The sequence below is a fragment of the Vanellus vanellus genome, assembly GCF_965231255.1.
Source record: "Vanellus vanellus genome assembly, chromosome: 4".
Taxonomy (NCBI): domain Eukaryota; kingdom Metazoa; phylum Chordata; class Aves; order Charadriiformes; family Charadriidae; genus Vanellus; species Vanellus vanellus.
In genome coordinates, this window is record NC_138909.1 from 84955847 (window position 1) to 84979660 (window position 23814).

At 45.7% G+C, this 23814-nt stretch overlaps 1 protein-coding gene across 1 annotated transcript in view; it reads right to left on the reverse strand.

Annotated features, from left to right (window-relative positions):
• Window positions 1–23814, reverse strand: part of GALNTL6 (polypeptide N-acetylgalactosaminyltransferase like 6) — a gene marked incomplete at both ends in the record, with an annotated part of 489559 nt that overhangs the window by 270809 nt on the left and 194936 nt on the right. Inside the window, one exon of the mRNA XM_082482361.1 lies at window positions 17544–17682. Coding sequence (XP_082338487.1) covers window positions 17544–17682 — 139 coding nt within the window. The remainder of the gene's footprint in view (window positions 1–17543; window positions 17683–23814) is intronic.

The following is a 23814-nucleotide window of genomic DNA, read 5'->3' on the forward strand; positions in this document are numbered from 1 at the left end:
GGTCAATATTGTAACCTTAAGCATATAGAGATGGGGAAGGTCATTGGATTTGGATATTCTCATTGATGGCTTCAGATTAATTGCATGTTCTAAGTGATGAGGAGAAGCAACACCAGTGGACTTCAGTTTAAAGCTATTTCATTCTTCCTACAGAATAGGTGGCTCTATTAACCCTAAAAGAGAGCCATGCTTACAAGATAGGAGAGGAGAATACCTTACGTTTTCTTAACAAGTCTCCATCATTCCACTTTGACCTTTAACTCTCATTTATATTTACTTTTACTTTAATAGTCATTGCAAAGGCACCTGGCTATACGTGAAAACTGGAAGGGGGGAGATTTAGAACAGATATTAGGAAGAAATTCTCTCCTGTGGGGGCGGTGAGCCCCTGGCGCAGGGTGCCCCGAGAAGCTGTGGCTGCCCCATCCCTGGGGGTGTTCAAGGCCGGGTTGGACGGGGCTGGGAGCGACCTGGGCTGGGGGGAGGTGGCCCTGCCCGGGGCAGGGGGGGGGGGAGTGGGTGATCTTCAAGGTCCCTTCCAACTCTAACCATTCTGCGATTCTAGGAACTGATTTCTAGAAGAGAGCCACAAACCGCCAAAACGCCTTTTTGCTACTTTTCTCCAAAAAGCCGGTCATATTCTCAAATGCATAGAAGTGAAACCTGAAGTTTCATCACCCCCTGTTGTTAAGACAGTCCGTTCGGTTTCATGGCAGCGGCGTACTTGCCTTCCTGCAGCAAGTTAACTTCTGCCCGTTTTTAGCCCTCGCGCTGACACGAGACTACCTGCAAGAGATCGCAGTTGCGAAGGCACAACACGGAAACCCTTTTCACTCGAAGCTCTATTCAGCACGATGTACGGCAGAGCACAGCTGCTCTGTGCCGTGAAGGGCCGCAGGACGGACCTGAGGGACAGCTGGAAGGCTCAGGGAAGGCCCCTGAATTCCAGTAACGATGCCGCTAGACACCCACTGCCGAGACATGGGCTTCGCTACGCCAATGATGATACAGCGCGCGGCATTTGTTCCGAGTCTATCAGCGTGGATCTCGACGTCCTGCACCGGGGACGTGCTGCCACAGGCCCTGGCCGCCCCACGACTGCTTGGAGGCACAGACGTCGCTTCTGGTGAGCCATTGCTTGTCTTTGAAATAACCATCGGATCTCTCTGCCTAGAACAAAGAACTAGTTCTCATGTCGCTAGGTCGGAGCGAAGCCCATGGTCATAGACTTTTGTTATATTTAAATTTATTAATGGTGCCTACAACATCAAACAAAGCAGCCTAGGTAGCTGTACGATACGTGTATTAGGCAGGAAAATGACAGTTTTTATATGCAACAGTAACTGACATAAATCCATAACGCCTGACATACAGAGATTTATTTAATATTTCAACTCATCTGCATTTTACTGATGAGAATGATGTTTAAACTTTGCTGATGCTTCCTGGTTTCTCAGATAAGCTCCTAGAAAGAGACTCTTACCATTAACTGCAGCAATTTTGCATCAGCATCAAAGATTTTTAGGAGTGTTCTTCCAACAGTAGTTCATTATCAAAAATTCTGTAGAGTGCATTTGGAGAGGTGCTGACAAAGTTTGATCACAGCTTCAAACTAAGCTTGCTTTATCATTTATGCTGGCTCCAAGATTCTAACGTACCTCTTAATAAATAACTATTTTATTTTTCATCCACCATAAAGTCATACTTTCAAGACAGAAAGGGTGGTGGGGCATTGGAATAGACTGCCCAGGGAGGTGGCTGAGTCACCATCCCCGGGTGTGTTTCAGAGACGTTTAGATGTGGTGTTGGGGGATGTGGTGTAGGGGAGAACTTTGTAGAGCAGGGTAGATGGTTGGACTCGATGATCCCAAGGGTCTCTTCCAACCTAGACAGTTCTATGGTTCTAAGACTACATTCTTTTTTTGCTCTTGCCAAAATAATCCCAACATAAGTGTTTTAAGCATTGCTAAGCAAAATACAGACCTTTATTTCTATGATTGCTCTCTAAAAGAAATTTGGTTGATAGCTTAACTACCATGGGGAATGACTGTTTTCAGAAGTGATATTTTTTGACTCTCCAAAGAAATGAGAAATTATAATAATTAGAGGCTTTCATATTTCCTGAAGAATACAATCTTACCAAAAATTTATTCAAATAAAAAAATAAAGCCCTGTTTACCATAGAAAGGAAAAATGCTACGTATAAGAGATTACCATTACCATCCAAATTTAACAGTGTTTAAGTGAGCACTAATATTCATTAGGTAAAACTTTTTGAATTACGGTATGTATGTTAAATGGAACCGATTTCCTATAGAAATATTTCAAATACTGCTAAACAAGATAATTTTATTTTCCAAAGTCTCACAATTTCAGTGGAAAATTTTGTCAAACTTGTATCAATTTAGGAAAGGACAGTACCTGCACCCCTGAGCCGCAGCTCTCAGCCTCCGCCTGGAGACGCTTTAACCGAGCGCGGGCACTCGTGAGAGCAGGCGGGGGGCGGGTAGGTGGAAGGGCACAACAAAGCCTCCAAAGAACACACCGACTTTCGTTAAAGCATGGAACACTGCGAAATCTACAAAGGCCTGGAAATAAATCCTAAAATCAATATTCCAAAGAGGTCAGGAGACTTCAGACAGACAGGTAGGCAGTTCAGCCAGTTTCAGTCAAGTACGGGTTTGCTCCAAGATCTAACTCAGCGTAGGAAAGATTGTAACGTAGCTGATGTCAATCAACATTGCTTTATGCTATCCTTTTCATGAGCAAATCATAGTCCAACCGATAAAGGCAAATTAACTACTGTAGAGCTTTAGTATCACATCATATTCTGATTAAAGAATTAAAAAAACAACAAAAAAAGCAGTGAGGAATTGAAAAAAAGGGGTATAACTACCAGGTCTTTCAAAATAATTTGTAATAAGGTTGTTATTTGCTATTTTTAGTTTTTTTTCCATCAGGACTAGGTTTCACCCTAGTAGTATTTTCGTCTGGATTAACTTTTAAAATAACTCATGAGAATTTTGCAGTAATAATGTTGATTTGAATGGTAAATGAAGATGAAGACCGGTCATTTGACTCAGGTAACTCGGCTCTGTATACATTGTAAAATGGTTCATTTGAATGAAATGTATGTTCCTATAAACATACACAAAGTCTCAGAAGAAAAACCTCCTGTGAAATTTGATCGTTTTGCCTACGGGATTGAGGGCAGAGAACTAAATCAGTCTACCTGAAATTAGCACAGCAAACTGATTTTGCACTTCAGCTTTGATCACACTAATTTCCATGAACGCGCCCTCCGTAATCAGTCCTGACTACGTACGTACACTCAACATCATGCCCGTGCTGATAAGAGGATAAATATTTAGGGATGCCGAGAGCACGTTACTTGACTAGTCTTCCACCGTTTGCATTATATTTTTCCTCACTTTCACCCTTACCTCCATACTTGTGTTTCCGCAGATAACCAAAGGGCTCAGTAGGATTTCTGATGTCTGCGGTGGCATCCCTCCGTTTGGCTCGGAAACACACCGGTCGTGCTTGGGCACGGCTCCCTGCCAGTTAAATTGCTGGAGCCCAGAACCCCCACCCTCCCTCAGCTTCCCCTGTTCCGCCGCCGCATCAGTGGTCGGCAAGCGACCATTTACAGAACCGGGGGTTTCACTGTCGGACATTTGATGCCGCCTTCCCCAAAGTACTCCGAGACGCCCATCAGCCGCCTGGGCTCACGTACGTGCCCGTGTCTGCAGCCCGGCAGCGCCCGGCGCGGCGGCACAGCAGGCACCTGCGCAGCCCGGGGACATCCCACCCGAGCAGACCCCGGCCTCCAGCCTCCTCCCCGGGGCGGATTCGGGATCATTCCCGCTTTGCAGACTGCCGGGCTAGGGCGGGGAATTCGAGCGGCTCGCACAGCCCGGGCTGGAATCCGGCACCACACGGGAACGCTCTCCGTCCTTCCAGCGTGCAACCCCATCCCGACCCCATCACGCGCAGGGAACGGCCAGCTCTTAGAAGCTGATTAGGACTACCCTGCCTATACTATTAATCCTCTTCAGCCAATCTCACAGAACCCCTTCCCGACACTTTCTTCCCTTCTCGGAGGCAGAGACTCTGTTTTACTACTGACTGCCACAGGGACACCGATCTGATCTGGGTCCCGGTCTCTAGCTACCGGGTGACCGCAGGAGTATTTGTGAGACGTGTGCGCTGCACCGATACGCCGAGTCTCATTCCTCCTAATAAGTCTGAAGACATAACTAATACACAAGTTACTGCTAACGATCTCTCCTGCACCCCTGAGCGCGCGCGCACACACACACACACACACACGCACACACACACACACACACACAGAGTCACTGCCTGCCCTCAGAAAAGAGGGCAGAGGAGGAGGGAACCACCCAGTTCACTGTTCCCCCATATGGCAAGTTAGCTATTAAACCAAAATAATTTGCTTCCCCAGTATAAGCCTACTGCATTCTGGTACTGTTGTAAAGGCAAACTGGGAAGCGGCAGTCCAGTGTGTTCTCTAGGTGGACCTTTATTTTAATTTAAAGAAAGTACATAGTTCAAGTTTTTGTATTTTTAAACCATGCGCTTGCCCTAAACACTTAAAAATGCGGAACTACTCAGACAGAGATCACTCAAATGACAACTAACCTTTTGGCCGTACATTCCAAACTGAAGAGGTGGCTACCATCAAAAGAGATTATTTGAAGACCTTGGAGGGCAAGGTCATTTATCTCAAACGTGCAGTACTCAAACGCCTGACTCAACAAGGCGGGAGGAAACAACCGTACGGATCCGTGGCGCAGGGCAGGAACACTATTCAAGGGGGAAAAGAACCCGACGATTGAAACTAGAAAAGCACTCCTACTCAGCATAAGTATTCTAATAAGGTTAAGCAGAAAATACTACAGATTGACCTTAATAAAAGTACCACAGATGCTTTCCTAAAGACGTGTCTTTTCTTGCATTTAAACACCGCGTATTTAAGTGCGGCACACCTGCTCGTGGAACAATGCTGAATAATAGGTTCAGCGGCTAAGGTCACAAGAATGACCATTTCTCAGCATAAATGTTAATAGATTTCTGAAAACTTATTTAATAAAGTCTTAAATCTCAGAATAATTTCTGTGTTAAGTCTGGAAATTATATACAAATGTCTTGGCAGAAGTACCTAGGAAGAAAACACCCACGACGAGCAAGCGCCATCCCGCTAGGTAAGTAGCTCACACCTGTATTTTCTCACTGAAGTTTACATTAGTGTCCAGAACAAGGAGGAGAACATGGAAGGGGCATTACGCATTTCCCCTGCACAAATCCTCAGAATTATCAAGTAACCTTAGCAATTTGGACTTTGCCAGAAAAAGATTTTAGAGACACAAACATTTGTGTCTGTACGTGCAAAAAAACTGGCACCAAATTATGAATCTGCGGATGAATCCGACACAATGACATTTTCAAGATTATTATAATGAATCAAGTTATGAACCTTGAATTACGCTTTCAAACATCGCTACCCTTGATCAATCTTGTCTTTCTTTCCATGATATTTCAGGACTTAATATCTGATATCTCTTATCAAAGAATAACACTGCATCATTAAATTTGTCCCATAGATACTTTCAGACGAGACTGTTAAAAACGGCGGCCCTCTCTACCAGGGCATAAGATGTTTCCAAATTAATTTTCAAAGCAGTGAGTACCTCGTCACTGTCTCTGGCCAAAGAATCTCCTTCCTCTCTCCCTTCCGTTATTAGATACATTACTAAGCACTAATTGTAGGTATGATTCAAGTATGCCCTTTATTACCGTTTTGAAAAACTGAACTCGGGAAACTGCACAGTGCTGTTGCCATACTCACCTACCACGGAGTCACTGGAAAACCGCGACTATCAAAGTTCTTTACAAAAAGCAACGTAGAATTTACTGTAAATAATTCGTATATTGAAAAAGGTTAAATATACATAACTGACAAAGGAACTTTCTACCAGCTCTGTATTTGGCATGTTGTTCCTACTGTTAGTTACCGGATTTGGCTCCAGGAGTTCAAGGCTCGTTCATAAAAACGATACACAGTGACACCCTTTAACTCGCCGTAGAACACCTAATGCTGATTTAGTTATTCCTCCGAGATATAGAATTCTTCTGCTGGGTCGAAACAAGAATCAAACCCGAGTTTCCAAATGAAGCGCTTTTAGGGTCAGTTCCGAAGTTGGAGGGAGACGCTCGGGAGGCTGCGGGATGAGCAAGAGGGCCCTCTATTCCCGAAACGCTCGCTTGCCTGCCGGAGAAATAAAACGGCACAGAAACACCTGGGAGCTATTGGCAGCAGGCACTGAGAAAATGCAACGTGAAAGGAGGACCGCCCGTAGAGAGGCGGCGAGGCGGCGTTGCAATGGCCCCGCTTTGGGAGTCACTGCCCAGGGGCCCGAGGCCGGCCGGGCGCCGTTGGCAGGCTGGCCTGCTCTGCCTGCCAAAATAAAGAACAGCATCCTTTTGCTTCAAGGTACGGGGATAGTCCTGCCTACTTCCCTGATGAGACTGTAAGTAGGAAAAGAGAGTCCTAAAGCATCATCCTAGCTTAAGAAAAGATGCAGAACTGCGAAATTCTCCATCTTTACGGCTTCTCTGTTAAGAGAAACACGCAGGAATCTACCGCCTCTGTAGGAGAGCAAAGGAAAGAAAATGGGCTTCTAAAATGACGAGAAAGGAGAGCGGGGCTGGCACCATTTCAGCCACTTCACAGCAAAAGCCAACTCATAAAAGCAGCAATTTGTTTGACCCTGTGGATATAACAAAAACGATATTTTATGCAGTTTAAGGGATGGCAATAGCGATGCCACCCGGCTCTGCGCCTCCGACGCAGCCACAGCCTCCCGCACCGCCCTTTCTCGCCGCTAGCAGCGCAGGAGAAGGTCAGTGCCTCGCAGACACCCCTTCCCTGCGTTTCGGAAGCCAGGCAGCAGCCCCCTGCGGCACTCTCTGGATCACAGAGGTAGCCCACCTCCAATTTTCTTCTCTTACAGGAAGCGCCACAGAAAGTTAGAGTGAGACACGAAGATTTGCAGCCTTGTTCTTTTTTTCTCCTCCCCACTGGCTTCGTCAGCGCAGGCTCTCTTAGCTGAGCTGCTTTTTCAGATCTGACCTTTTCTTTCCCTTTATTAAAGGGCCCCCCGCACCCACCGGGCTCCCAGCTGCTGAGGAGCCCTCTGCAAAGCTACAGGACAAAACATTTCCCAGTCAGGATTTACATAGTCCTTGTCTCAGCGCGTCAAAGTATTCAATTTACAGCAACAAGCTTCGGTCACGCGGGGGTTCTGTTCCAATGAGCCTCGTCAGCCGAGCCCGGCAACGCAGTGACAGCCGGTAATTTCTGCCGCCATTTGACAAGGCTGCAAGGTTAGCCTGGGAGCGAGCTGATGGAGGGGAAAGTAATCTTTATTTTCCCCGTGGCTCACAGCTGGGAGGCAAGCGGGCATTACTGGGTAAACGGCACGCTTTGCCCTGCTAGAACAAGTACATCTTCTCCAAAACATTATCGCTATTTTAATGAAAAAAAGAGAGAACAGTTAAATCCTACAGTAGAAATAGTTCGCATTATTGCTATTAAAGGCGCTAACAAACAAACAACGCGCCTTGGAAACCAAACAGGCAAAGCCCCGCGTCCTTTATGGCGGCTTCCCGCAGTACGGACCTCATCACAGCCCACTGAGTAACGAGCACCTAATTCAGCTCTCCTTTCAATTGCATCACTTTGGTCTCTCCCTGACAGCCTCTCCAGCAGCACCGCGTGTCTTCCAAGAAATCAAAGTCAGTGAGTTTGCCTCACTTCATCCTTCAAACCAAAAGGCTTTTCTAACCAAGGGAAGAACATCAGAGGCAGATAAGCCCTATGACACAAAGCATGTATATGGTTGCAAAGCTTTGTTTTACAAAATAGTGAGGTATAAAGCCATCCACTCACGGAAAGATCTAACAAAAATTTTAAAAACTAATTAAAAAAAAAAAAAGAATCACTCCAAAAAAACTTATCTGCTTGCCCATATGTATTAAATCTAGGCTTGGGAAAAAATAGGAATGCATATAGTAATTTTACACCATCTCAAAATCCCTCAGGAGCAAGCTTACATCAGTAGGCATCTTAGTACCGCATTCCAGCTTAAACCTTGCACTTTATTACCTATGAATTTCAAAATACTAGCAAGCAGCCCAATTTATATAATATATACACATACACACAGCCCCAAACCACTTTCTTTTGGAGAGACAGAAGATTACAGAAATATCAATGTACTCAAATCCATTTATTCACACCAAGCACGCTTATCTGATCCTCTCTCAAGAGTCAGGCAGACCTTAACGTGATCGATAAAAAGCCTCTGGTTTGAGTCCGAGTTCAGTTTCCTGGCCAAAGGAGAAGAAAGAGGATTCAAACCTCAAGTTTGTGTCATCTCAGTGTGTTTTAAGCATGCTACCTCAGGAACAGGCCAACCCATGATGTTCAACTACCCTGTAACTTCTGTTTCAGAAATCCTAATTACCCTTTTACCACTCGCCCTTACATTCCAAAGCCATCCCGTGGGTTCCAGGAACGCTCGGGCATATCGGTCACCCATCCCAGTTTTGTGCCAGTCCTCAGGAGCCCCCCCCAATCGCTGCGATCACTCAAATATAGTTGAGAGTGGCCTCAAACTATCAGTTCCCTCAGCACTCACGGGTACTTCCCATCGGGGCCCACAGGCTTCCCGTGCCCAGCTCGCCCAAGCAGCTCAAGGTAGTCCTTCTGCGATCTGCTACATCTCTCCACTCCCTTTCACAGCAGTGCACGACCGGGCTCACGCCTCTCTCTCAGCATCACCTCCCATACACAATATAAGAGACTAAATAACGTGCGGGACATTACTGGGTTTGAGCCGTGTCTGTAACACCAAAAACCACAGCCGGTCAGTGGGGGAGCAAGGGCTGGGAGAGTGCTGCTGCAGGGCGCGTGGACCGCAGGTGCCAGCACGATCAGCGACTTCTCACGCCTGCTACCACATCCTGGGGCCAGTGCGGCCTTCGGAAAATTAGAGCTTGATAAGGTCATTCCTAATCGAACCCACAAAATAGGAAGAGGTCTCTTTTTCATTCCAGCCTTGCTGCACATTTGGTGTCCTTATTACAGGAGGAGCCCCAGCTGATCCTGTTGCCAGTGAGAGTGTACCGCTGGCACTTGCTGCGTTTTGTTAACATTACAGCTGAAAGGTACACTGGGAGGGGTGGCTGACACCCCAGAGGGCCGTGCTGCCATCCAGCGTGCCCTGGACAGGCTGGAGAGCTGGGCAGAGAAGAACCTAATGAGGTTCAACAGGAGCAAGTGCAAGGTCCTGCGCCTGGGGAGGAAGAATGCTGGGCACCAGTACAGGTTAGGGGCGGACCTGCTGGGAAGTAGCTCTGAAGAGAAGGATCTGGGGGCCCTGGTAGACAGTAAATTATCCATGGCCCAGCAATGTGCCCTTGTTGCCAAAAAGGCCAATGGAACCAATGTACGGTTCCCCCCAGCAGCCGTCTCTCTTCAGAGCGCTGCGTTATACACATGCACAGCTTTGGTATTACCGAATTTGGAACATTCCAAATGATCCTAAATTTTAGCTTATTTTCCAGGGAAGTACAACTCAAGAAAGTAGACAGTAAATTATCCATGGCCCAGCAATGTGCCCTTGTCGCCAAAAAGGCCAATGGAATCCTGGGCTGCATAGGGAAGAGTGTGGCCAGTAGGTCGAGGGAGGTCATTCTCCCCCTCTACTCTGCACTGGTGAGGCCACAACTGGAATACTGTGTCCAGTTTTGGGCTCCCCAGTTCAAGAGGGACAGGGAACTGCTGGAGTGAGTCCAGCGAAGGGCAACCAAGATGACTGAGGGATTGGAGCATCTCCCTTCTGAGGAAAGGCTGAGAGCGCTGGGACTCTTTAGCCTGGAGAAGAGAGGGCTGAGGGGAGACCTTATTATGGCGTACAAGTATCTAAAGGGTGGGTTGAAGGAGGATGGAGCCAGGCTCTTTTCAGTGGTTCCCAGGGACAGGACGAGGGGCAACGGGCACAAGTTGGAACACAGGAAGTTCCGTTCAAATACACGGAAACACTTCTTTACGGTTCGGGTGACAGAGCACAGGCACAGGCTGCCCAGGGAGGGGGGGGAGTCCCCTTCTCTGGAGGTTTTCAAGACCCGCCTGGATGCAGTCCTGAGGGATGTGCTCCGGGCAATCCTGCTCTGGCAGGGGAGTGGGGCTGGATGGTCTCTAGAGGTCCCTTCCAACTCTGAAAATTCTGTGAAATGTCATGCTTAGAAGAGTCCAGTCTTATGTAAATTCACACTAGATACACACCTAATTGTACGAAAATATGCTTGGAAAGGATATCTGGGCTTTAGCTTGTCTAACCCGATCCCTGGCTGCTGGAACGATTCCTCTGTATTCCTCCCAGGCTACCCGCCCCTGTTTCCACTCCCTAGAGGCCTCCTTTTTCCTTTTGGTCATGTCCAGGAGCTCCTTGTTCATCCATGCAGGCCTCCTAGCTTTTCTGCCTGCCTTCCTCTTCGTAGGGATGCATCGCTCCTGAGCTTGGAGGTGGTGGTCCTTGAATATTTGCCAACTTTCTTGGACCCCCATTCCCTCCAGCGCTTCATCCCATGGCACCACACCAAGCAGATTCCTCAAGAGGCCAAAGTCAGCTCTCCCAAAGTCCAGGGTGGTCAGCCTGCTGCGCACCTTCCTCGCTGCTTCGAGGATCTCAGACTTGACCATTTCATGGTCACTACAGCCCAGGCTACCCTTGAGTCGGACACTGTCTACCAGCCCCTCCTTGTTGGTAAGAACAAGGTCCAGCATAGCTCCTCAACCACTTGGAGAAGGAAGTTGTCCTCAATGCAATCCAAGAACCTCCTGGCCTGCCTATGCCTGGCTATGTTACCCTTCCACAGATGTCGGGGTGGCTGAAGTCACCCATGAGAACCAGGGTCTGTGAACATGATGCCACCCCTCTCTGTCTGTAGAAGGCTTCATCCACTCGGTCTTCTTGGTCGGGTGGCCTGTAGCAGACCCCCACTGTAGTGTCCCCTGCTCCCGATTTCCCTTTAATCCTGACCCATAGGCTCTCAGTTGGCTCTTTATCCATCCCTAGGCTGAGCTCCATGCATTCCAGCTGCTCCTTGACACATAAGGCAAGTGTTGTGGTTGCATTAGTGCTGTATTATTTGAAAGTTAAAAGTTCTGGCTTTAACCATGGCCAAATGCTCGCAGAGTTGGCTACCCCAGATGCACAGAACTGGCTGGAGGGCAAATATCCTTTCGGATTCCTGTCCCTAGCTAAACTCCATGAATTTAGATTTCACAGTTATGTTTACTGCAGCTTGCTATGTTCTCAGCAGCGTGGGAGGCTTTGCCGGATGCTAGGTAACACACAAGGCATCCAGACACCCAAGAATTCCTGTCCTCCACTTGTATGAACAGTTTATTCTTTTATCAAATTCTTTTCGGCAAACAGCCCCAGAGCCATGGGGCCTGGGCTCTCCTCACTGCTGAGCACAGCAGCCCACTCCTCACCAGCAGACCAGGGGGAATCATCAATCTTCAGCCACATTTCACCTGTTCCCACCATCAAGAGACACACAGAAAGCAGTTGGGAATTATTGCACAGTATTTGTTACTATCAGTACACATCGTGCAGAGGAACTGCCAGCAGGCATGACAGAGACAGAAGGCCACAAGTTTCCTGGAGTATAATATATTTGCGACCCCGTTCTAGCTGCCCTTTGAATGAGCTGCCCTGAAGCAATTGCAGGGAACGATGCGGTGGGGTTTGGGAAGGGGACACGGCCTGCAGCGTTTCTGACCCCGCCACTGTCCCCCTTCGCTGCGCTATTCAGCGACTGCGCAAAACGCTTTGAAAAGCTGTCAGAGGAATAACCTCCGGCCTTCTCACTACTCCTCTAAAAGCACAACTTGAGTTTAACCAGTTGCTCTGTGGCCAGAGGAGGTTAAGGTAACACCAGTAAGCAGTGGTGCAAAGCGATGCAGCAGGTATCTGTCTAAAAAGCCATTTCTGACTTCCCAGAGTGAGTGAGAACTAGAAAGAAACCTTCTACTCTTTGTTTCTTTCAACATGTAATCAAAAACTCAATAGAAGATCAATCCAAACAACTAATTACTTCCATAAGCCTTATTAAATACCTTAAAGTTCAGCATACTTTAGATTAAATCATTTGTCTTTTAGTATCTTGAAGCAGGACAACCGAAGCCTATCTTTAAGATCATAGAACCCTGGGGGAATTCACTGGAATCTCTCTTGGAGTACTGGATTAAAGATGAATTCCTAAATTTTATTTTTAAGGACTACATACATAGCTTACACTGTGACAAATGCACTTTTTTATAAAAAGAAAGTAATTCAATCCATCCAATGCAATAACTGAGAGTATTTAGGGGATTCTGATACAAACTACTGCATGACTGTTTAGCGATAATATTTATATAACATATCCCTTTCCCATATTAGTAATTCTAGCCTTTCTGCAAAGTTTACCAAAACATAAGTCAGGATTAACAGTAACTCTGCAACTACTCGAAAGACATAAAAATACAGCCAAACAACAACAAAAAAACCCCAACAAACCAATCCCCTAAAGAAATCCCATTGCATATTCATTTTAGCCTCTTTTAAAACTATAAGGGACAGCAACTACACTGCATTCAAATATTTTAAGAGATCCATTCAGGCATTTTCACAGCTTCTGCTACTGATAAGGAGGGAGAGTTTCAGTTATGCAGAACAGGTAGAGTGAAATTTGCTTTTTTATTATTAAAAAGAAAGAAAGTCTCATTAGTGTTCAGGACACAGAAGATCTCACAGCCTTTAGCTAAACACCCATATTTCTCCAAGAATTTCTCCTCTCTTCTGAGGCCTGTGAAAAATTTAGCGTGTTAAAAAAAAAAAAACAAATCCAAACACAACCAAAAAACGAGCGCAGCTCAGACTTCTGAAAAGGAATAGTGCTGGGAGTGACAGGGGATGGAGGACCATCACTTCACACAGCACTGGTGAGACAGTCAGTCTGGAAACACTGACTCCAGCCCGTGCGTGCCAAAACCAGACATCACGAATCAGGTCGGCATCCTTATTGTACAATATGAACACTATGAATTTCAGTACAAAACGAACCTGTCTATGCCCACGGAAACGTAAGAAGGATGGGGTTTCTGGTGACAGATTATTCAGGCATTCAGGCAAGACAACAAAGCTTTGTGCATCTGATCTGTGACTACACAAGTTATCAACAAGCAATTCACAACTTGTAGCTAAAAGGAGACCTGTTGTTGAAATCAGCCTACACAAACATACCAAACCCATGGAAGATCTTAAATGACAATGCTCTCAACTCTGTTGTTATCAGGAATTTACTTGAATTCCTTGATTCAAGAACGAAAAGCTACAAAAAGTGAGGTGCTCTAGTTTACAAAGACTTACGAGTTTCAAATAGGATATACCACAACATTTATATTCACTGTTGAGACTAGGTGATTGCAATCACTCCCCCAAGCCTCATTAAAAGAAAAAAAAAATATCACATTTTGAACACTATTTAAAATGCAATTCAGATTCAGTTTTGTTTGTTTGAACAAAACTGGTATGAATGGCAGAATATTTAATAATGTTGAAAAGATAAGACTTATTGGTAACTGCTATAAATAATTAAAGTAGCATTTCTCCCTCTACATTAGAAAACAACACTGCCAACATTTTTCTTCGCTTTAGCAGGTTTGTTATATTCCAGAGTACAGAAAGCGGCATAGGACAGGTGAAAAGAAAAAACAATCAAACCAACCAAAGCAAAACCCCACTATCCTTGAGGGTTTTGAAATATTTCTCATATTGGTACAGAACTTCTAACTCTTAAATAGTGACTCCATTGCCAACTCTCAATACTACCCAAAACTCATAATACATTGCCTTCACCTTCCACTTTAGGTGACCGGAACTTTTAGTTTCACTAAATCAGTGCTGAAATCCCAATGAACTGAGATGACAATCCTGTTTCAGATTTTCATTTGGAATTAAAGAAAAAATAAAAAAGCTGTTTTGGGTTTTTTTTTTTTTTGGTTTTTTTTTTTGTTTGCTTTGTGTTTTTTTTGTTTGTTTGTTTGTTTTTTTTTTTTAAACAAAGTCAGAGGATGATTGTGGGCAAAGAACAGAGAATTAGCTAATGTAACGTGGCAAGAGAGTCCACTACGAGAAGACTTCTCATGAGAGTGGGACAGAAACAAGACAAAGAGCACTCAGAAATGGAAAAAAAAATAAAATTCTTTAAGTGTAGCTGTCAGAGACAAAAAATCACCATGGGAGATATTGGAAGGATACAATAGAAACACAGTAAGGACACAGGGAAGCTGTTAAGTCAGCCTTAAAATAAAAGTTCGCTTTCATTTCTCTAGGGATTTTTTACAGTACACACATTTTAGTGTCTTATAAAAGGAAAGAAGCATCAACCTAAATACATCTTGCTGAAGTGCTTTAAATATACAGCAGTTAAGGAAAAACCCAAGAATATTATTAAAAAAAAGTAATTTGAAAGCCTGAGTTTCTCAGAGCTCAGTCCTCTAAGCACTTGCTTAGTTCCACCTATCCCCCTCCCAGAAGATGTACTGCAAATCCTGAGCCCGGTTTCCAAAGAGACCAAGAAGGGGAAAGTTCATTTGGATTAAAAAGAGCAAGTTTTGTTTGTTTATCTGCTACCTTTGCATACTTCCCAGAAAACCAATCACTTAGAAGTGGGCCTTGAAATGTCTTTGGTCTAAGATCTTGAAATACATGAAGTGATTTCAGAGAAGTGTAGAAACTACTATCGCTGCTCTTCCAATTTAAATACCTTTTGAGCCAAGTTACAGGATTCACCACTCAGGTTTTGTTGTATTTTAAGGTTCATTTTGTGAATTCTCTAGTGATGGCAACCAAACCATTTGATTTGGGTCTTTAAAATAAACGCTAGACAACCTTTTCAGGAGATCAGTCTTCAGTACAGACAAGCCCCTGTGCAAATGGTATACGCTTAATAGAGGCAGGAGATCAAAAGCTCAAAGTCTGTAATAAGTGTCCCCCACAAACACACAAGAGAAGATACTTAAAAGCTGAAGGGCAGTGAGCAGCTCTGCAAAGTAAAAGCCCTATATAATATTCAGCAGCCGACCACGCTCGATCTTGCCTCCTGTACCCCACTCGGGTAGTTTTGTTGCAGTAAAAACACCCTTTTCTGGTGTAGAAGTTAGAGAGTTTTGCAGTGAGTCTCTCGGAAAGCAGCCTTATGGGGTACGAACTACTTCACGTTTCACACACGCTTCCGAAGAGAGGACAGACGCTTCCCCAGGAGAAGTGCCGCGGAGACTGGCCCGCGGCCTTCAACACGCACAGCCCAGCGAGGGGCCGGGCTCTGACAGCAGGTCAGGACGCAGTCGGGCTTCTGCGCGTCCCGGACCTGCCTCAGGGTGTAACTCCGAGAGGTACAGAGCCCAGCTTTGTCACCTTCATCCACACACTACTTGGTGCGCAAACTTAGCGCAAAAACGTTTTTTATCTTTACATTTAGAAGATCAGTGATACAGTCAATTACCTAACGGGCTACTTGTGCTGAACACTTGTAGCACAAGGAAGGCGAGAAGGACACCACACCAAAACACCGACCGTAGAAGACTTCACTGAAGACCACGGGCACCTGGCTGAACAGGAAAGGGAAAGTGACAGCCGAGGGTTCAAGTCTCCCACGTGAGACGCTTCGGTGAAAGTCACTCAAGGACTGGTGCGGACGGAAGGGGGCAGAGAAAGGCTGACTCAGCTCTGACTCCTTCCCCGTCTGTCACCTCCGACAACACGTGGCTCACACCTCTGCTGGGGCCACGCAGGGAAAGGCCATTGACTGCGGACAGGAGCGGGAGAGAAACAAATCGCCAGAAGACCAACCCAAAAAACACGAAGGGAGGATAAGCGCGTCAGCTTCCTTTTGTGTTTAGTAGCTGTCCTCGGCTATTTCGCTACCAGAGAGGGATGCTTGATGAGCATGTTTATTATGCCAACAGTGGAATTCAACAAAACTTTGATGCTGTACATTAGAACTCAAGCGTCTTGGAAGCACTCTTTCTACAAATAATTTCAGGTAACTTGGCAAAGTAGAAGGCAAAGAAAGCAGCTAAAAGATACAGCTTATTAAAAAAATTATTTCTTTTGACTTAATTCTATGCAAGCAATACTAATACATACAAATTAACAGATGAACAATGTTTTCTCGAAACAATACAACATGGCAATTAAATAGGAAACGCCCCCAACAAAAGATTGTTTTAAAAATATTTTTTTAATTCCTCCATTGTGAATTATTTTTTTAAAATCTTACTATGTAAACAATTATACACCGCTCATTCTTTGAGGACAGTACCACATTTGATAGAACAAGAAGTGTTAGTAGCCATGATATTTCTCTTTCCACCCACCAAGAACTTCTGTCAGACTCTCACGTTCCGTTCTGTTCCCTGAAGAATTTCAAACTAATTCACACAGCAAAATTGTACGGGTTAAGAAGTGAGCAGATGTCTTCACCTGAAAGATCGTATAATGAAGGGAACTGTGCCCAAAGGAAAATACAAACCCAGCCACGGCGACAGTTAGTGTTGTCACACTCCTGTACCTTTCCCCCATACACTAATTGCATAACACCCCATCAAAAGGGGGAAAATCCCCCATAAAGAGACAAAAGCAAAAACTCCCTCCCGTTGAGCCTGAGGCCTAGAAAGGCGTACACGCCCGTTCCCGCTGGAAAGCCTTACTCCTCACGCAAGGGAGCCAAAAATTACAGAACCCGAGAAGACAGTTATGTTTGGTGAGAACTGCACGATCACTTTTAGCTCAGTGGTTGTTCTCCAGAATAATCTTTATCCTGTTTCTCCGTAGGACACTGCTGCTATCGAGGAACTCCACCATCATTGGCCCCCCCAGTTCTGCACATGCATTTTGTTCAGTTTTTTTTACACAGTCCTACGCTGCGTAAATCAGCCGTAGTATCAGCACCCGATAAGCTGCAGCTATTTGATTGTTTTCACTCTTTATGTAACAAAAACAAAAGAAACATTACGGAAACACTGGTCCAAACAGCCCAAAATTCGATGCAACTTGTCACCCCGTCCCCCAGCCCAAAGATCTGCAGCTATTACAAAATGAGAACCTGAAAAACCATTTGCGATGTTATTTATCACTGCCCAGGAACGCCAGGAAAATCATTCTGTAATTAAAAGAGGTCTTCTATAGTCTTAATGTGTTACTAATAAGATGAGAGGTCAGTTCAAAAGAGAGATAGAGCAAGTGATTTAACGACGGTAATAAATTTTCCATTTCCTATGTAATGAAATGGTCACGTTTGTTGGCTGAGGGTTCATGTTTGACCTTCCAGGAAAACAGGTTATTTAGAAACATACAAACATAAAAACTTAAAATAAACAGTCCAGGAAACAATTTACATACTTGGGATGTCGGATGTCCGGCAGGGACCGCTCCAGTGCTATGTTGTTGCTAACAAATATGTTGAAGCCATTTTCCCTATAAGCGGAATCATCATGGTCTTCCTCTGTAAGAGGGTACGGCTTTCCATGTTCACCTTTCCCTACGGGGAGACAAAACAATTATTGGCATCAAACTGATAGCACAAAAGGGACTACAAAGACAAAAATAAGTTAGACTGAACTTCAATTAGTATGCTGTGCCCGGAACACCTCTAAGGAACCTCTTGCAGTGTCTTTAGTGACACTCTTGTTACTTCCATTATAAAAATACAGAGTAGGTACAAATAACGGGACTCTAAAGTCCCTCTGAGCTCACCCAGTTCACACGACTTTCATTCTTCCCAGAGACACAACCAGTTTAAAGCCATTCCATACATAAAAGCTTAAATTGTAAATTAAGCGAAGACCAGTTTGCGCCAGAATCAAGCTTTCGTAGCAAGCCTATGAACAGCTGGATCCGTCCCAGCAACACTCCCTTTGCCCAGAACAAGGAACCCGCACCTTCAGTTGCTCTACGTTTTAGCACTCCTCCCCACTTACCATCGCCAAAAGACCTTCAGCCCTAAGCTCAGGTGTGCAGCGTTCCAGAACACGCAGTACGGACACCACATGTTCTGCTCGGGGCTCCTTGAACACCCTTGTGCTCCCAGGGAGCGGCCAGATGCACGCGGCGCTCCTCATGCCTCAGCGCCGCCGATGCGGTCTCAGAAAGGGGTCCCTTGGGCTCCCTCAAGAAATCATCTGCTCATACCCTGGCAAAGCACAGACTTTCTGTTCCGGCATTTTATTCCCAGGTTAGCTGTCACCATCAGTCGCCCGGCTTGCTCAGTACCTACCTCAGGCGGCCATACCTCTGTCTCTTCCAGTCAGAGAGCGGGGAACAAACAAAGCCACTCCAAAGAAAACCACAACATGAAAGCCTTCGCTTCTTCTCAACTATTTTTAGCCCTCTCATTCTTGCAGAGGATGAGCTCTTCAGAGTTTCTAAGCCCTTCACGCCTACTCGGGTTCTCCAGAAGAGACACTTTCCTCCATGGCCAATCGATCAGCTTGTCACCTCTCCAGCCCCCTCCCTCTGGGCACGCTCGGGAGAAAATACCTCCTTTCACCTGAGCTCTTTCGGAGAAATTAATCAACTTCCCAGCTGGATCTGATAAGTGACGAAGGCCACCTGATCCTCAGCTAATCAGGGGCAGCCGCGGGAGGGGATGGAGAGGAAAACAACTGCAGCTGAGAGAAACACCCACTGGTGTCCTTAGAGCCTACCGCCGTCTGGCAGGGCTCTATGTCAGATTGCACACACACAAACCACTAAAAACATAGAATATGTGATTAAAGATGCTGTAGTTACTCAATATTAGAAATTTCTGCAGACAAAATAAATGTTTTCTATCCAAAACTATGTGCATATAACAATTCAAATTATTAATGAAAATAATTACTGTTACTTACAAGGCAAAAAAGTTAATTTGTATTATGAAACACCCTTTGTTTATGCCAACTTTTTACTAGCAGGTATCTTGTCGTTTTTATTTTCAAACGTCCCCCATATGCACGTAACACTAACACAATGCAAAATCTGAGACTGAGATTCTGCATGAATCTCGATGATTTCACACGAATTATGGGAGGGAACTATAATATTAAAGAAGCAGCTGACGAGTCAGAGTACTACTCAAAATTCAATAGCCCAGTTGTATCAGATGCGTTTCATAAGACAGTAACAAGAAACTAATGTAATTCAGTCCCCAAGACACAGACATTTTAGCCCCTCTCTTTCAGTACATACTCTAAGTAGACCCAAAGTAACTATTTTAGTTTGCTTTTATTAAGAGATTATCCAGGTAGTTACTAATATAATGGCAAGTCCAGAATAAATGACCCCTACGATAAGACATACTATGCTGAAAGATGGTTTTACACTATAGTTCCCTGTATATTCCAGCTATTCCCCCTGTGTTAAGATAAGTGGTTTCTTTGCTTTGCTTTTCTTAAAGGAGTCTGTTTTGGCAGATAAATATTTTCCATAGCAGTACAGTTTCTCCACATTGTGCCCTGCCAGTGAAACTGAAGAGGAGCACTATTAAAGTAGTCTTCGCTCTTCCCCACTGAACAGGGAGCCTGTCGCTGTGCGTAAGCCAGCAGAACAGACACCGTGGTCGTTACCCGGAGCAGCTCGGGAAGGGGCTGAACTTCCCCAGCTCGTGTCGCAGAAGTCTCTGACCAACTGCAGTACAGAAATCGCCTGTGCCCTCAGACAGTCAGTTGGGCCATGAGACGCAGGAGGAGCTGTGAAGCACGACTCTTTCCTAACGCTACTTTAAGATATAAACATGGAGCATTAACAGAGGCTTGGGGGCTTTTATGAATCGCGGGGAGGTTTCTCCCAGCTTTGGCGTTTGCTTGCTCTCTCGCCCCGCAGCCCGGCGCATTAGCGAGGGCTCAGGTGGCAGCGACCACATCCAGCTGAAAGTCGTCGGCTAATTTCTCTGAAAGAGCTCCGGTAAAAAGAGACCGTTTCTTATGAGTGGCCTTGGGAGGAGAGAAACGGAGAGCTTAGAGCATAAGTATTAAAAAAAAAAAAAATGAAAAATATGTGCAACTTTTGGATAATCCGTAGGCCTGACGGTTCCCTTTGCACAGAGACCTGCCGCGCGTGAGTCTCCTCAGCATTACGACCTATCACAAGCACACTGCAACTCTCTCCTGCCACTGACTTGCTTTCCTAGGTGGCCGATGGAATTGCCACCACTGCACACCGGTTTGGAGCTGGACTATCCAAAGGTTTACCTAAAATGCCAGGGTGGCAAGGGGAAACGTCACAACGCAAGAAGAGTAAATTCTGGTGAAACCGAGCGTGCCCCGTTACTGGACACATGCGGCTACTTTAAACCCACTGACAGGCAGACACAGCCCTCCTACACGGTTTGCTCCGCCTGAAGGCAAAATAGCGATTCAGAAAGCGCAGCCGGGCTATCAAGTGCTGCAGGGGAGAGAGCGAGCGGAAGAAAGCCCGACGGTGAATTTTTGGCCTCTTTGGATTTCAAAGGGGGCTCAGCCAAAAGCGATGGCGAAAACCAACCAGCGCAGCACTCGGACGGGGTGACACCTCGCTCTGAGGCTGGTCTGCAATTGCAGCGCAAATAACCCCAGAAACTAAGGACAGTCAGAAGTTTTAGTTCAGTTACTTGGGTTTGGATTTCTCAAGGAGGGGGGAAAGGAGGAGAATCCAAAAGCACGAGAACAACACGTATATTCAACCTGGGCCCAAAACTCCCGTCAGAATGCTGTGTTGCGTGGGAACCCTAATGGCACTGTTTAATTCATACAGTGCTGCCTAACCGTGGTGATTACAGAGGTATTACACTGATTTTTAACTCAGTACTTAATGTAAGAAACATTTTGAAAATATGCTACTTTTTTTTTTTTCTTAAAACACTATGATGGTTTCGCAGTTGACATCTCCGCATTGCTCCGCATCGTGTTACTGTGAGGGTTTAATACACCATCTCAAAATGCTTCTCCATAGACATTCAGATTAAAAAATGGTAAAATAAGATATTCTAGTCATTCAGCTAAATTACTGGCTTGCCCAAATACCAGATGCTGTAGAAGGCTTTTTTAGCCCCACTCAAAGACGTTACGGTCTCCTAGGAAACGTTACACTCTGCCTAGCCCTAAAGGTTTTAAGTTTCATGCTTGTGATAACTGATAGTTCAAGAAGACCTCACTTAAAGCATCTCCTGCTTATATTACATACAGATACAGCAGAAGAGAATAAACCCTCTTGTTCAGCAGATGGCACGAAAGGAAGAGGATTAGGGAGAGACAAGAAAATAAAAAGAACATTGTGTATACTCAGTACAAATGTGTAATAGAATAATGCTCTGGATAAAACATGTTGGTACAGTTCCCAGGTATGATAATTATAAAGAAAACAGGGTACTGTTGGCAAAATATATCAGCTGTAAATCAACTGGAACATGCAATAAGAGTTCTGCCCTACTTCCGCACGCAATGGATAGAGGCTCTAGCTTAAAGTTATAAACAACGAAACACATCGCAACGGGTTCTGGTTTCAGGGTCTTTTGGCTTTTCTTTTGAGGGTTTGTTTTTATAATTCAGATGAACGTTTTTTATAATGCAGTGGACATGGTAAAAAAGATTGGCTTTGCCATATAAGGCAGCTAAGCAATGGCTTGACATCTCAACACAGGAAACTAAGTGGATAAAGAACATAAGCCACTCAGTGTCTGTGGGGAAGAGCTGTGTACAAATCTGAATTATTTACTGTTTATACTCACTGCTATTAGTTTACTCAGGCAAGACTTCACAGTCACATCAAGTCAATCCTATAATTCGCAAAAATATTTAAGCACACCCTTTAATTCAAGCATTCAAGCATTCAAGCATCCTTTAATCCAGTAACATTTCTAATAGAGAATAAGAATTCTCCACATGCTAAATGTTTACTAAAATAAATCTCCTCTCTTTCAGTTTAAAACCATTCCCCCTCGTCCCATGGGTCCCCTCCCTGACGTCAGCTCCCCCCCCAGCTCTCCTGTACCCCTTTAGGCACTGGAAGGGGCTCTGAGGCCTCCCCAGAGCCTTCTCTTCTCCAGGCTGACCCCCCCACCTCTCCCAGCCTCTCCTCCCAGCAGAGGGGCTCCAGCCCTCCCAGCAGATCCGGGGCCTCCTCCGGCCCTGCTCCAACAGCTCCGGGGCCTTCTGCTGTGGGGACCCCCCGAGCCGGAGGCAGCACTGGGGGGGGTCTCCCCAGAGCAGAGCGCAGCAGAGGGGCACAATCCCCCCTCGCCCTGCTGGCCACGCTGCTGGGGATGCAGCCCGGGCCGGGGGCTTAATGGGCTGCCAGCGCACACTGCCACCTCCTGGGGAGCTTCTCACCCACCAAAACCCCAAGCCCTTCTCCTTAAGGTGTTCTCAATCCACTCAACGTTCTCAAACCATTCTCAATCCACTCTCCGCCCAGCCTGGATTTGTGCTTGGGATTCCCATGACCCATGCGCAGGACCTTGCACTTGGCCTTGTTGAACTTCATGAGGTTGGCATGGACTCACATCTCCAACCTGTCCAGTTCCCACTGGATGCCATCCCTTCCCTCCAGTGTGTCAACCATTCCACACAGCTTGGTGTTGTCCACAGACCTGCTGACTCCATCCCAAGATCCATGTCACCAACAAAGATGTTAAATAGTACAGGTCCCAGTAACAACCCCTGAGGAACACCACATCTTCTTTCTTACAGTGCATCTTACTACTTTTGCTAGGCAATTCCATGTTTTTAAAGTATATTGGGAATTTTGTCTGCCACACCTAGATATTCCATCCAGAATCTAGTACAACATTGTCTATGCACTTCACACATAAACTCAGAGCCCGTCATGAAAGTTCTCATGGGGAGAACAGATATCTAATCTTATCCTACAGACAAGAAGTCCCATGGGGGGCAAGTGATTGTATTTCTTAGCAAGGGTAGACAGAGAACACAAATTCAAAATGAATGTAGTCACACATCAGCTTCAAAAAAAATAGTGTAAGACGTAAAAGGGGAAATAAAGATCATCAGCTAAATACAAACATTGAGTCGTACATCATCTTCCACCTTCTTGCAGCATATACTTCTACACAGTAACCTTTTATGCTCCCTGATGTGGGAGCCAGAGTGCAACTGGCCAAGTCAGAGGGCAAAAACTGTTTAAAGCAATCTTTTACATCATTCCTGAATTCCCCATATGCACAGCCGTATACAAGGTTGGCAGCCCGCACTGTGGGGATGGACTTCATACTATTTTGATTAACAAGTGTTACATCTTTGTTGGTGACACGGACAATGGGATTGAGTGCACCCTCAGCAAGTTTGCCGATGACACCAAGCTGTGTGGAGCACTCAACACGCTGGAGGGGAGGGATGCCATCCAGGGGGACCGGGACAGGCTGCAGAGGTGGGCCCAAGCCAACCTCCTGCAGTTCAACAAGGCCAAGGGCAAGGTCGGGGCAATCCCAAGCACAAATACAGGCTGGGTGGGGAATGGCTGGAGAGAGCCCTGAGGAGAAGGACCTGGGGGTGTTGGTGGGTGAGAAGCTCAACATGAGGCAGCAGTGTGCGATCGCAGCCCAGAAGGCCAACCGCATCCTGGGCTGCATCAGAAGTGTGGCCAGCAGGTCAGAGGAGGGGATTCTGCCCCTCTACTCCACTCTGGGGAGACCAATACT